The sequence below is a fragment of the Macrobrachium rosenbergii genome, chromosome 50 (genome assembly GCF_040412425.1).
Source record: "Macrobrachium rosenbergii isolate ZJJX-2024 chromosome 50, ASM4041242v1, whole genome shotgun sequence".
Lineage (NCBI taxonomy): Eukaryota > Metazoa > Arthropoda > Malacostraca > Decapoda > Palaemonidae > Macrobrachium > Macrobrachium rosenbergii.
The window spans coordinates 1,385,534-1,397,709 of NC_089790.1; the positions used below are offsets into that span (position 1 = coordinate 1,385,534).

Genomic DNA, 12,176 nt, shown 5'->3' on the forward strand with positions numbered 1-12,176 from the left:
TCCATTTTATAGACAATTGTGGGACGATACTTTGTGTTATGTGAACGCATATTCATGGCTGCGTACATACATCAGATTTACTGTGCACCACCATTTAAATACGCTTAAGTAAGCTAATATAACTACATTAATAAGTTAGTTCAATCATTTTTAACGAAAGAAAAACAATCATTGAATTGAAATTAAAGTACCTGACTCTACATTTCCAATTCTCCAAAAATATGTTATGTAATTTTTTTTTTTATTTCTTATACGCCCCACTATAAATGTACGTGTACTTAAAATATATATGGTTTAGAACAACATCGATTTTTTGAGGTCCTGTCAAGACTTCTGGTTAAAAGCAATGGCTCTTCAAGTGTTGTTTATCAAAAATGTTCTTCAAGGTATGATAAGAGTAAAAAAAAAAAAAATAGGCGAATTCTCTCACCCTTCCCTAGGTCGAATGATAGAAATAGAATGCTCTTAAAGAACGTGGGAACAGTTATATAATTTTTTTTTCTTTAAGAAGAAGAATCTCCAAGGTCTGAGTTTGATATGAGTCTTCTAGAAGGCAGGAGTTATAACCTGCAAGTTGTATCGTAGTAACTGAATTCCTCTGGAAAATGGGTAGGCTCGTTTGCCTCCTTCTAGGCCTAGTTTTGATGCACGGCTCTGCTTCTCAGACCCCGAAAGGTAAGACTAGTTATATCCGTTGTAAATGGCAGTATCTGTCTGGGATTGTTTATAAATGTTTAAAATTCTTGCATTTTTATGGAAATACCAGCTGGCTCTAAATTCCTATTGTTTGAGGATTGTTCCTCATCTCTGAGGATGCTTCCAAAGTACGGTGAAACTTCTAACCAACCAGTGTTCATACAATTATCTACCACTTGCCAGAGGTTCGTTCTCTGCTTACGATAAGTGTTTGTGACATGCTTTACTCAGGCAAACAATTCTCGCCATATAGCTTCTCCCATATAGACCTAACCACAAGTGCATTTTGTTGGCATGGCTGAACATCCCGTAGTTTGAATAATCTCGCCATAACTTTTTTCTTAATTACAGAGATTTCAGAAGGACGCCCTCCCCGTATTGTGTGTTACTACACGCCAGGAAACCCCGATATCGAGGACATTCCAGGTGACCTTTGCACGAACATACTCTACAGTTTCAGCTCGTTGAACACGGACACATGGGAAATCATACCAGGAAACTATAAGGTAAGATGATGGAGAAGATCTGAAACTCAAGCGGTACGTACCTCAATGGGATGCTTTGAAGTAGTTTTATATATATATGGACATGAACTGTATGGTAAAGATGTAATAGGACAGTTGAGACAATAGTATAAAGGGGTAGACATACAGAGAATTATTTTGTTCTTAGGAAATAATCCCAGGGCCTATTTATTTTGACAAACAACCTTGGACGGGAAATGGAAACACCAGCAATGATAAATAATATTCAAAATAATAGCCTACAGAAAATTGTTAGCCAAGTAAAAATACTGAAATGAACTTAAACCAAGAAATTGTAAAACATCTCTTGAAGACAGTTAGGAAAACCTTTATTCTAAGCTTTTTCAGCTAACAAATCCAATTGAAAAACAAGACATAACTCATTAGTTACCCTCATCATCTACTTTGCTTGGTCTTTTATAAACTTTAGCTGACGTCATCAAATAACAATCAACAACTGGAGAAATGATAATTTATGATTACAGTTCGACATCGAAGAGGGAGGCTACACGAGATTCACGGGTCTCAAGGAGAAGTTCCCTCACCTGAAAACTGATCTGTCGTTTGGCCACGAAAACTTCAAGTACCTGATCAGGTACAAGGAAAGGAGAGACAAGTTTGTCACGAGTGTTGTCAGTGAGTATAGATAGACGCACCTGGTGCGCTGCATTGCTAATCTTGTTTTCGAGGGGTCATCAGTTTGTCAGTTGAGAGAGAGAGAGAGAGAGAGAGAGAGAGAGAGAAGAATGAAGAAAAGGGGAAGGGTAGAGAGAATTATCAGTTTGTCAGATGAGAGAGATAGTGAAAATCAAAAATGGAATGGGAGAGAGACTACAAGTTTGTCAGTTGAGAGAGATAGTGAAAATCAAAAAGAGGAGTGAAAATCAAGAGAGAGAGAGAGAGAGAGAGAGAGAGAGAGAGAGAGAGAGAGCAGCTGGGAAGAGCGAGAAGATGAGGAACATAAAGCATTACAAAGGAAAACGAAAATAAGTCATTGATTTTGGGCCCTTTGGTTCGTAATAATGTTTAGTCGATGTTTCTGGAAATATCTATATATTTCCACTTTCTTGAAGAGTGTCCCAATACGCTCAATAACGGAGTAAGTAATGAATTACACAATCACGCTATGGTAAGTGCTGCTTCGTCCCTAGTACCTAATTGCTTCGGAATCATAGACCAATCGGATACCTATTATTTGGTGTTATGTAATTTATTTTTATTTTTATTTATTTATCTGTTTATGCACTTACTTATTTTGTTTTACTGAAAACACGGCAACCATCAACTCTCATGACATCCTCCATTCCAGAGCTGTTATCTGAATGTAGATTTGACGGTTTCGATATAGACTGGGAGTTTCCGTTGCTGCCAATCGAAAGGCAAAATTATCCCGCCATGGTAGGTAATCGTGGCGTCACAGATAGCTTCCATTTCCTTTTAAATGTAATTATGCATTACGTATATTTAGGTCTACAGTTTTCTCCGTGGGAACTGCATTTAGTATACTTTCATGGGTAGCAATGACACAAGATAATCTCCTCATCCGATAACTCATTTGCTCTTCTTTTTTCGAGATCGACGAACTGAGAGCAGCTTTTGATGCAGAGGGACGCGGCTGGAATCTGAGTATAGCGGTACCTTCCGACATCTACTTGACAGCCATAGGCTATGATGTGCCAGCTCTCTGCGAGTGAGTGTCTCTCTCTCTCTCTCTCTCTCTCTCTCTCTCTCTCTCTCGGGAACGAATTAAATGCAGGTTATAAAAGTCTTTCAAGAATTGATAGACATCTACTTGACAGCCATAGGCTATTTGATGTGCCAGCGCTCTGCAAGTGAGTCTTTGCTCTCTCTCTCTCTCTCTCTCTCTCTCTCTCTCTCTCTCAAGGGTTATAAAACAAGAACTTAAATTAAATTTAACCTATGGATTCTGAAAATGAATTTCTTGGCCAAGATTATGATTTAAGTGATATCTTTTTTAAAAAAAACGCTTTCTGCTCCGGTACAGATCTCTGGATTCCGTGAATTTCATGGGTTATGACCTGAGGAGCGAAAAGGAAGGCTTCACCGACGTCCACTCTCTCTTGTACAGGAGACCGAAGCTTGATTACTTCATTTATTACTACAGCAATGTGGTAAGATGTTTTCCCATTTTCTATACAGGTACAGTCCAGGTATCGCTTGAGCTTCTTACTGTATAAGAAAAGTCCATTATGCCTGCTTTGTCTGTCCGTCCGCCTACAGTTATTAAAAACTTCTGAGGCTAGAGGGCTGCAAATTGGTATGTTGATCATCCACCCTCCAATCATCAGACATACACTATACCTATTATTTAAAATACATATTATTTAAAATATTCTTTTCGATGAACCACATTTGGAACTAATTTTCGATAAACCACATTTGGAACTACTTTCCGATAAACCACATTTGGAACTAATTTTCGATAAACCACATTTGGAACTAGTTTCCGATAAACCACATTTGAAACAATTTTTCCAATAAACCACATTTGGAACAACTTTTCGATAAACCACACATTTGGCAATACTTTCCGATAAACCACATTTGGAACAACTTTCCGATAAACCACATTTGGAACAACTTTCCGATAAACCACAAACTCTCCTGCAACAGAATGACTGCATAATGAAATGGGTCAATGGCGGGTGCCCACGACACAAGCTGATGTTGGGCGTACCCTTCTACGGGCGATCTTTCACCCTCCTGAATCCATCTTGGCACAACCTCCATGCCCCGGCGAAATTCGGCAACGCCGGTTGGGTCAACTACAACGAGGTATAAGACTGATAAGGTTTGTTAGGCCTAGTGATGGGAGCATTGCCCACGAACATTAGAGATTTCTTCAGTGGGTATATTCGTTCATATCATAATACGTTCATTGTCAAGGATCTCGCAGAAAGTAAAACAGTATAAAAAACAAATGGGCAAATTCCATGAAGCTTCATCACTTGCTTATTTCCAGATTTGCAAAGGCTTCCTAGACGAACCGGGCTGGGTGCGGGAATACGATGACGTCGGTTTGGTACCTTGGGCGTACAAAGGTAATAGCGAAATTCTCGTCACAATTACTAATTGCTTCTTGCAGTGTGTGTGTGTTTATATGCCTACTCACGCGCGTGCGCATTGCATAAACTTACGCCCATGGTTTGTCCTTGTCAGGCAGAGCAACCGATCGAGACTACAGTCTACCCCAAAAGCCAAATCAAAGTCCTTCAAAAAGAAGGCATCGTGCTTACCCCATACAAATGGGAAAACAAGCACGTTAAAAAAAGAAGAAGAAGAAGAGTCGAATAAGATATCTTTCTAAAAACGGAAAAGACAAAAAAAGCATCAGTTCTGATTAAAGATATGAAAAAGAGTATTAGGAAGCGTACGTAGTATCTGTCATGCTCTTTTATACCAATAATAAACGTACGATTCTTAACGCTGGGGATGAGTGAGAGAACACAACAATTATGATTAGCAGAGGGTTATAAACGCTTTCCCTTTAATAGTGAAACAATCATTTTTGAATGGTGAAAATGACCCACTGGCTTTTTATGTAATTAACAGAAGGTTATCATTTCGTCCTGAGTACCTAATCATCATGTTCAAAAAAACAGTTATCAGTATTGCCGTGGGATATCGCACAGGTGTATGGGTCAAGAAGACGTTAAAAAACATATTTTTGAAAAATTTTTACAACGGTGTCTTTCCTAACTCTTAACGTTGTAAACACTTCCTAACTGACTTCAGAAGGTGTAACTCTGGTAATTTTTCTAGCAGCCGTTAACATATTAGTAACAAACTTTGCACAATATTGATGGAAAATGACAAAACTGAAGTCACTCCCGTTCATGCAAGCTAGAAAATACTAGACTTCGATTATTTTCTATGAATTTTAGTACTACAAGATGGTAAAAGGTATAGAAAAATTAGGCCATGTAAACACGGTTTTTAGCATAAGTACTGCTGCGTGTACTCTTTCATCATAATATTGCCCAAATTTTAAAACATTTTCTCTCATATTTAAGATCGCGTTTCCAATTACGCATAAATTTTATTTCACGTGTCATAACATCAGTAATTAGTCAGGTTTTAAAGAAGGATGATTGATATTCTACTCTGAACTGTCGTTATGAAAACAAATTGAACGAATGATACACTGTAGAGGCCATTACTGCATTCAAGTATCGATGATTATAGAACTTCTATAGAATCTCTATGGCTGAAAGTTATAGGAAGTCTAGCAAGCAACAAAGTTAAAGTTAGTCTAGCAAGCAACGAACAGGATGACTCGTAAGTTCCGCCCCATTTCTAGAGGTGCCAGGTGTGGCATTATTAAAAAGGACGTCTGATTATTTAAGAAAACTGTTACTTAGCTTCTTTCGGCGAGTGTACATTTCACCTGTTCTTCTCAGATCTGTTATGGATTGGCTACGAAGACACGGACAGTCTCATGATCAAGATGGACTATATCCGGGAGCAGGGTTTTGGTGGGGCCATGAACTGGAGAATCAACACTGACGATTACACTGGTTACTGCGGACAGGGTACTTACCCACTGCTCAGGTGAGTTCAAGAGCTCTATGTTATTGGTAATCGGTAATTTTATCGATAACGACAACAGAAAACTGCACGATAACAAAATAATAAAACGGCTACAATAACAGCAGCTAAGTAATAACGATAAAAAGATCGTTTGGAGATTGCAAACTTCCGCGAAGACTGAGCAATCGAGCTTTCAAAAGTTCCCTTCTCCTCCAAGAGTTATAGTCCTATCTCTCCCTAAACCTATTCACCTGTTGTCAACGCAGGGTCCACCTTTGGTAACATTTTCGTAAAATCTCACGCTTATTTCCTTTATTTTATTTATTTATTTATTTATTTTTTTGCGTAATCTTGCTAACGAACAGATAAACAACCCTAAATGAAAGCATAACCTCCTTTGCGGAAAGCAGCTGACACCAGTGCTCTTATTACTTATACTAAACTCAATCCTCAAAGCGCGCCCACACACGTACAGAGAGTAATTTATAGTATATTCTTGTCATTGAAGCCATATATTTCCATCTCTCATTACAGAACGCTGAACTATGGTCTTGAAAACTATACGGTCCCAGTGAATGTTCCCAGCACGGTCTAGGTATCTAGACCGTGGCTCCCAGCAGAGTTCCACGACAAGTACCAGAGTGCATCGGTTGTTGATTGATGGGTTTCATAAATTGATAATAAAAAAGATACCTCCTTTGTCTTTCCGTTCCTTATCCTTGGGTGAGAAGCTTTATGGCAGACGTGCAGTGCCACTGTAAGATTCATGATTATTGCCAAATCCACGTTTCTACATTAAACTGAAACAACCTACAATTATAGGGAATAGCCATGCAGAAGCCCTTGGCGTCGCTAAGGGGGTGGCCCGGTCCCACCACCCAGTCAGGTTTTTAACCCTAATCTGTTTACTTACGGAGCATAATTTAGTCTCCACTGTCCTTGATTTTTCCCTATCTCTGAAATTCATCAGCGGAGTGATGATTTACTTCGCACTTTTCACATTCTTTCACACTTAGACTCAGATTTGCTTCATAACATAATCCACATTTACCGAAATACATGATACATTCGCCACATTGCATACAACGTAACACCAAATCTCACATTTACCACAGTTATTGTTTGGCGTCCTGCGCGCGTCTATTAAGTTGTGAAATTCTCTTTCCCCATGTCCCACTTTTGCCTCCATATTTCAAGAAGAGGAACTGCAACTGAATTTGTGGTGGATTCCTCTTTTATCTCAATATTCTCCTCTTCTCTCCCTTTCTTGCAAGTTCGGGGGCTTTTCGGTCCAGTTATGTCTATTTCAGTATAAAAAACTATGATACACACTGGAAAAGGAGAAGAAAAATTACTCAGTTATTTGTCATTCACAAGATTTATTTCACTACGTAGGGTACTTCGCCCTCTCTCTCTCTCTCTCTCTCTCTCTCTCTCTCTCTCTCTCTCTCTCTCTCTCTCTCTCTCTCATTAAGGGGCCGAGTTGCCATTTTTTCAGCCATCGTAAGTTTCATCTTTTTCCGAAGAAAGATTAACTGGCACAGTATAGTTCTGGAGTCCATCGTTCAAGGCACTGGAAAAATAACAAGATATGACCTGATAATCGGAAGTATTTTGTTAATACACATATTCTGACGCTCATGACCTGCTTTAGCATAACATAATAACTGCACACTTTGGTATTTTCAAAGTTAATAATGAAAATGAACACATTACACTTCAATACGTTAGCTTCCAAAGACCTGCAAACTCACTGCAGTCTACCAGCTCACCTGAGCTAAAAATGGCATATCGATTCGCAACTTACTTCAACAGTGGCCACTTCCCTTGGCCACAGTAACCACTGTAGTCATCGCAGTTCAGCTGCCAGTTCATGGCGCCGCCAAAACCCATTTCTCTGATGTAGTTCATCTTGATTGACAGACTGTCCGTGTCTTCGTATCCGACCCAGAAGGTGTCTGAAGCAAGAAATGAGGGTCAGGTGATAATATAATTTTTTCCTTTCGTTTTGGGAAGTTTATTCTCCATTGTTGGCTTTTATTTTCCATTAACGAGAAAAGGTTGAATAAAAGAATGGGAAGAATGGTAATGGTAGTAGTATTAACGTACATTATCAATCACAGAATCATTGCAATTCTTTACCTCTAAAAGCGTAGGGCACTAGGCCTACATTATCGTAACTCCAGCCCCATCCTGGATCATCAATGAAACTCTTGCACATCTGGAAAAAAGTAATTCTTATCAGTTAAGCTTAGAAAATATATGATTGACGATACGTCAAAAAAGCTCATTACCAAACTTGCAGTGAATCCAGTTCAGAAGCAAGTTTAACATGCAGTAAACAGTTCTATAGCCCTCAAAACCTCCATACTTCTCAAATGGTCTGTGAAATGATGCAATCACGATAAGGGACGGTGATGAGAAACTGCATAAACCAATGAAACAAACTGCACTGTATACAGTGAAATATGATAGTGAATGAGTACTCTCGCTTGTCAAGGGCGACCTTACCTCGCCGTAGTCGTACCAGCCACCCCATTTGATCTCGGAGAGGGCGTGCAAGCCGTGTCTCTCCGGCTTGATCAGGGTGAAGCTGCGCCCGTAGAAAGGGACGCCCAAGATGAGTTTGTGCCGAGGGCATCCCTCTTTGACCCACTTGAGTATGCCGTCATTCTGGCCCCAAAAAAAAAGAAACGTAAATAAATAAAAACAGAAAAATAAAAGTTTTAAAAACTGACACACATTATCGCCTCTCCTCTATAATTACTCAGCAACTTTGTAGTAACACGTCATTAAAATAATTAAATTAAAAAGATAAAACGAAAACTTGGAAAAACTGACGCACATTATCGTTTCTTCTCTATAATTACTCCACAGATTTTTAGTAAAGCATCATTAAAATAAATAAATTAAACAGATAAAAAGAAAATTTGGAAAAACTGATCCACATGATCGTTTCTCCTCTATATTCACTCTACAAATTTCTAGCAACACTTCATTATATTCAACACTTCATTGCATTCTAAGTCCAGCCTACGAATTCATTTCCATTCAAGGAGAATTCGCCAGTGAGCGGATGTTATCGTACCACGTTATAATCGTAGAAAATGAAGAAGTCGAGGTTTGGCCTCCTGTACAAAGGTGAGTGGACGTCGGTGAAGCCTTCCTCCGCCGACCTGAGATCGTAGCCCATGAAATGAACGGCGTCAAACACACTGAAATAAAGAAAAAGGACATTTTTTCCTTTGCAGGAAAAAAGGAACTGTACTTTTGTCTCCTAACATTTCTTTATCAACAGTTTCAAAAAACAAGTTATGAAATGAGCTGTTGGAAAAGATACATTGAAATCAGCGACCTAGACTAGGAGTAACTCGAGAAGAAGAAGAGGTTGAAGCTACCCTCTGGAATCAGTGTCACACGAACCTGCAAAGAGCCGGGATGTCAAATCCCACGTCAGCCAGGATCGGGGAAGAAGAAGAAGTAGTAGTAAAAGAAGAGGTTAAAGCTACCCCTCTGGAATCAGTGTCACACGAACCTGCAAAGAGCCGGGATGTCAAATCACGTCAGCCAGGATCGGGGAAGAGGAAGAAGAAGTAGTAAAAGAAGAGGTTAAAGCTACCCTCTGGAATCAGTGTCACACGAACCTGCAAAGAGCCGGGATGTCAAATCCCACGTCAGCCAGGATCGGGGAAGAAGAAGAAGAAGTAGTAAAGAAGAGGTTAAAGCTACCCTCTGGAATCAGTGTCTCATCGAACCTGCAAAGAGCCGGGATGTCAAATCCCACGTCAGCCAGGATCGGGAAGAAGAAGAAGAAGAAGAAGTAGTAAAGAAGAGGTTAAAGCTACCCTCTGGAATCAGTGTCACACGAACCTGCAAAGAGCCGGGATGTCAAATCCTAACGTCAGCCAGGATCGGGGAAGAAGAAGAAGTAGTAGTAGTAGAAGAAGAAGAGGTTAAAGCTACCCTCTGGAATCAGTGTCACACGAACCTGCAAAGAGCCGGGATGTCAAATCCCACGTCAGCCAGGATCGGGGAGGAAGGAACAGCAGTTGTCAGGTTCCATCCTTTGCCCTCGGCGTCAAAAGCAGCTCTGAGTTCACTGACCTTGTGGGAATAATTGAAATTGGCAATTTGGAAACTCGACTCTAAGGATGAATAAGTATGATAATAAGTATATACAGTATATATAGGTTCAGAATGTGTTACCTCTCTATTTCTCATCATTCTTATTTGGGGATGAGGTTGCAAGCCCCATGCCATGCCTAGAGCATGTTCATTGGGTATGTGAGCCAACGGCATCTTGCCTTTTATGTGGTCACCCAACCGAGCACCAATCACGCCTAATGTTAGTCAGATTTTCTCTTTTTTTATAAGAAACTTTTTATAAGAGAAAGAGAGAAACTTCCTTACCAAAACGGGGTAATTCTCCCTTTCTATCGGCCACAGGGGAAATTCCCAGTCGATGTCGAGTCCATCAAATCCGTAAGTATTCAATAAATCTGGAAGAGAAAAGAAGATGAAAAATTACTTATAATCCCATTAGTTTATTGAAGGCTGTTAATCAGGTCCTTTATGAGTGGGTCCTTTATTGCGGTGCCAGAAGTACGATCAAGGCTAACTTTAACCTTAAATAAAAAAAAAAACTACTGACGCTAGAGGGCTCCAATCTGGTATGTTTGATGACTGGAGGGTGGATGATCAACATACCATTTTGCAGCTCTCTAGCCTCAGTAGTTTTTAAGATCTGAGGGCTGACAGAAAAAGTGCGGACGGACGGACAAAAGCCTTACCGACGACACTCTTGATGAAGGCTTCTCTCCGGGGCTTGTACCTGGCCATGTAGGCGATATTGTCATCGTTGATTGATAGGTCAGTTTTCAGCTCAGGGTACTTGTCCTTCAGGGCTGTGAAACGCCTGTACCCTCCTTCTACGATGTCAAACTTGAAGGAGAATGTTAATTTTAAAAATAAATGGTTATGACAATTCTGTGGTAGATCTGGATACCTTCTTAAGCAAATGTTTTTCCTGTCACTAACAGAAAGTGGAGAGGCGTAGATACTGTGCAATTGGGCATTCTTGCGTCTAGACCAATAGACTTACTTGCATCCAAGCTAATATACAGAGAATGACTCTCCCATAACTTGGATTACAATTCCAAACTTATTGTCGTAACGAAAGGCAGAAGTACATAATCACGTATCATCAAAATGCAACTGCATTTTCTCAACTTGACGTCACTGAGCAAAGGCCTGTGGCCTAAATACGTAAATAAGCATAAATATCATCAAACACTACGGTATACCGAAGTATTTCCTTGCAATGATTGGTTTTAGTGCCCTAATCGAGAAAGACTTCTCTCAAAGTTATCGTTTTTTTACTAACATCTGATAAAGGCAAACCTACCTGATAGTTGGCAGGCTCGATTTCCCATGTGTCCACAGATACTCGACTAAAAGCGTAGAGCACGTTTGTGCAAAGCTCTCCTGGTATATCTTCAATGGCGGGAGCTTCGGAGGGAGTATAATAACATACTCTTCGTGGTGGTCGTTCTGAGAGAGAGAGAGAGAGATGGTAAAATGGTGAAAGAAAATGGTCTTATATCAACTGTGAGCCTTGAGGATTTCTATAGAGGTAATGAGCACATATAGGTCTAGCATTCCTTACTTTGGGCAATTTGTCTATGGGCTTTGAAGGTATCTACAGCAAATCGACAGGACTTTAATGGTAATAAATGCAATGAATTATCTAAATGATCTTACCTATTTCTGAAGTTACCCCACAGGCCAAAGCCACGACTATTAGAAACACCAGCATTCTTCTTGTGATCGTCTGTCACGGGAATCAGAATTGAAAGCGATGTATTGCCTGAGAATTACGTCAGTTTATTTTCCTTTAGTAAATATCAGATTTGAGAAGCTAGGCTGTTTGCAATGACATATATGTTATAAATCACGAAGGGCTAATGTCTTTTATGTTCAAACTGGGTGTTATTTAATGTTTGACATATCAAAGAAACATTACTCTGATTACTCCGTTACTTTTAGTACTTTGTAAGCCACAAACACCAAACCTCTTACCGCAGCCTGAAGAAAGCTGATTTCTGCACTCTGAGATTAGACACTGAATCAAAAATTATGTTGTGTGAAATCATCCGAATCTTATCTCATCACTGGTAACTGAAGGTCAGGGAGTTATGCAATATATATTGCATCTGTGACAGCCACTTACGTAAACTGACATTGTTTGAATTGCATGTCTCTATTTACGAACGTTTTCCATGCATTGGTTATTATTTACATTCAGACGCATGAATATTGCTTTTAGTTATACCTTCTGTTCATCTGAAAGGTTTAGCCTACTTGTTTTGGGCTCAACTAGGCGCTATCGGTGAGCAGAGATTCGTG

General features: G+C 39.7%; 2 protein-coding genes across 3 annotated transcripts; one reads left to right on the forward strand and one right to left on the reverse strand.

Annotated features, from left to right (window-relative positions):
* The first annotated feature begins 504 nt into the window (after positions 1-504).
* LOC136832867 (endochitinase-like) lies at positions 505-6,474 on the forward strand. Its single transcript, XM_067094530.1, has 10 exons — positions 505-675; positions 1,048-1,202; positions 1,706-1,856; positions 2,530-2,618; positions 2,795-2,910; positions 3,226-3,352; positions 3,855-4,016; positions 4,204-4,282; positions 5,642-5,792; positions 6,306-6,474. The coding sequence occupies exons 1-10, from the start codon at positions 606-608 to the stop codon at positions 6,364-6,366; spliced, it is 1,161 nt and encodes a 386-aa protein (XP_066950631.1). The 5' UTR covers positions 505-605; the 3' UTR covers positions 6,367-6,474.
* A 719-nt stretch (positions 6,475-7,193) lies between these two features.
* On the reverse strand, positions 7,194-11,939 carry LOC136832868 (endochitinase-like). Of its 2 annotated transcripts, none has more exons than XM_067094531.1 (11): positions 11,850-11,939; positions 11,532-11,637; positions 11,176-11,321; positions 10,562-10,712; positions 10,182-10,270; positions 9,760-9,875; positions 8,860-8,986; positions 8,283-8,444; positions 7,914-7,992; positions 7,579-7,729; positions 7,194-7,344 (listed from the first exon to the last, which is right to left on the reverse strand). In XM_067094531.1, the coding sequence occupies exons 2-11, from the start codon at positions 11,584-11,586 to the stop codon at positions 7,266-7,268; spliced, it is 1,155 nt and encodes a 384-aa protein (XP_066950632.1). In that variant the 5' UTR covers positions 11,587-11,637; positions 11,850-11,939; the 3' UTR covers positions 7,194-7,265. The 2 variants fall into 2 exon arrangements, with proteins under 2 accessions (XP_066950632.1, XP_066950633.1); XM_067094532.1 differs by having other exon boundaries at positions 11,532-11,601; positions 11,850-11,938.
* Positions 11,940-12,176: the final 237 nt, after the last annotated feature.

What these genes read in the sequence shown, in the direction of transcription:
- LOC136832867 (XM_067094530.1), top strand. Translation starts at nt 606, where the DNA reads ATGGGTAGGCTCGTTTGCCTCCTTCTAGGCCTAGTTTTGATGCACGGC. An exon ending in TCATACCAGGAAACTATAAG is followed by an intron (nt 1,203 to 1,705) that starts GTAAGATGATGG and finishes TTATGATTACAG; the next exon opens with TTCGACATCGAAGAGGGAGG. An exon ending in GATGTGCCAGCTCTCTGCGA is followed by an intron (nt 2,911 to 3,225) that starts GTGAGTGTCTCT and finishes GCTCCGGTACAG; the next exon opens with ATCTCTGGATTCCGTGAATT.
- LOC136832868 (XM_067094531.1), bottom strand. Translation starts at nt 11,586, where the DNA reads ATGCTGGTGTTTCTAATAGTCGTGGCTTTGGCCTGTGGGGTAACTTCA. An exon ending in TGGGGTAACTTCAGAAATAG is followed by an intron (nt 11,322 to 11,531) that starts GTAAGATCATTT and finishes TCTCTCTCTCAG; the next exon opens with AACGACCACCACGAAGAGTA. An exon ending in GGGAGAATTACCCCGTTTTG is followed by an intron (nt 9,876 to 10,181) that starts GTAAGGAAGTTT and finishes TATTCCCACAAG; the next exon opens with GTCAGTGAACTCAGAGCTGC.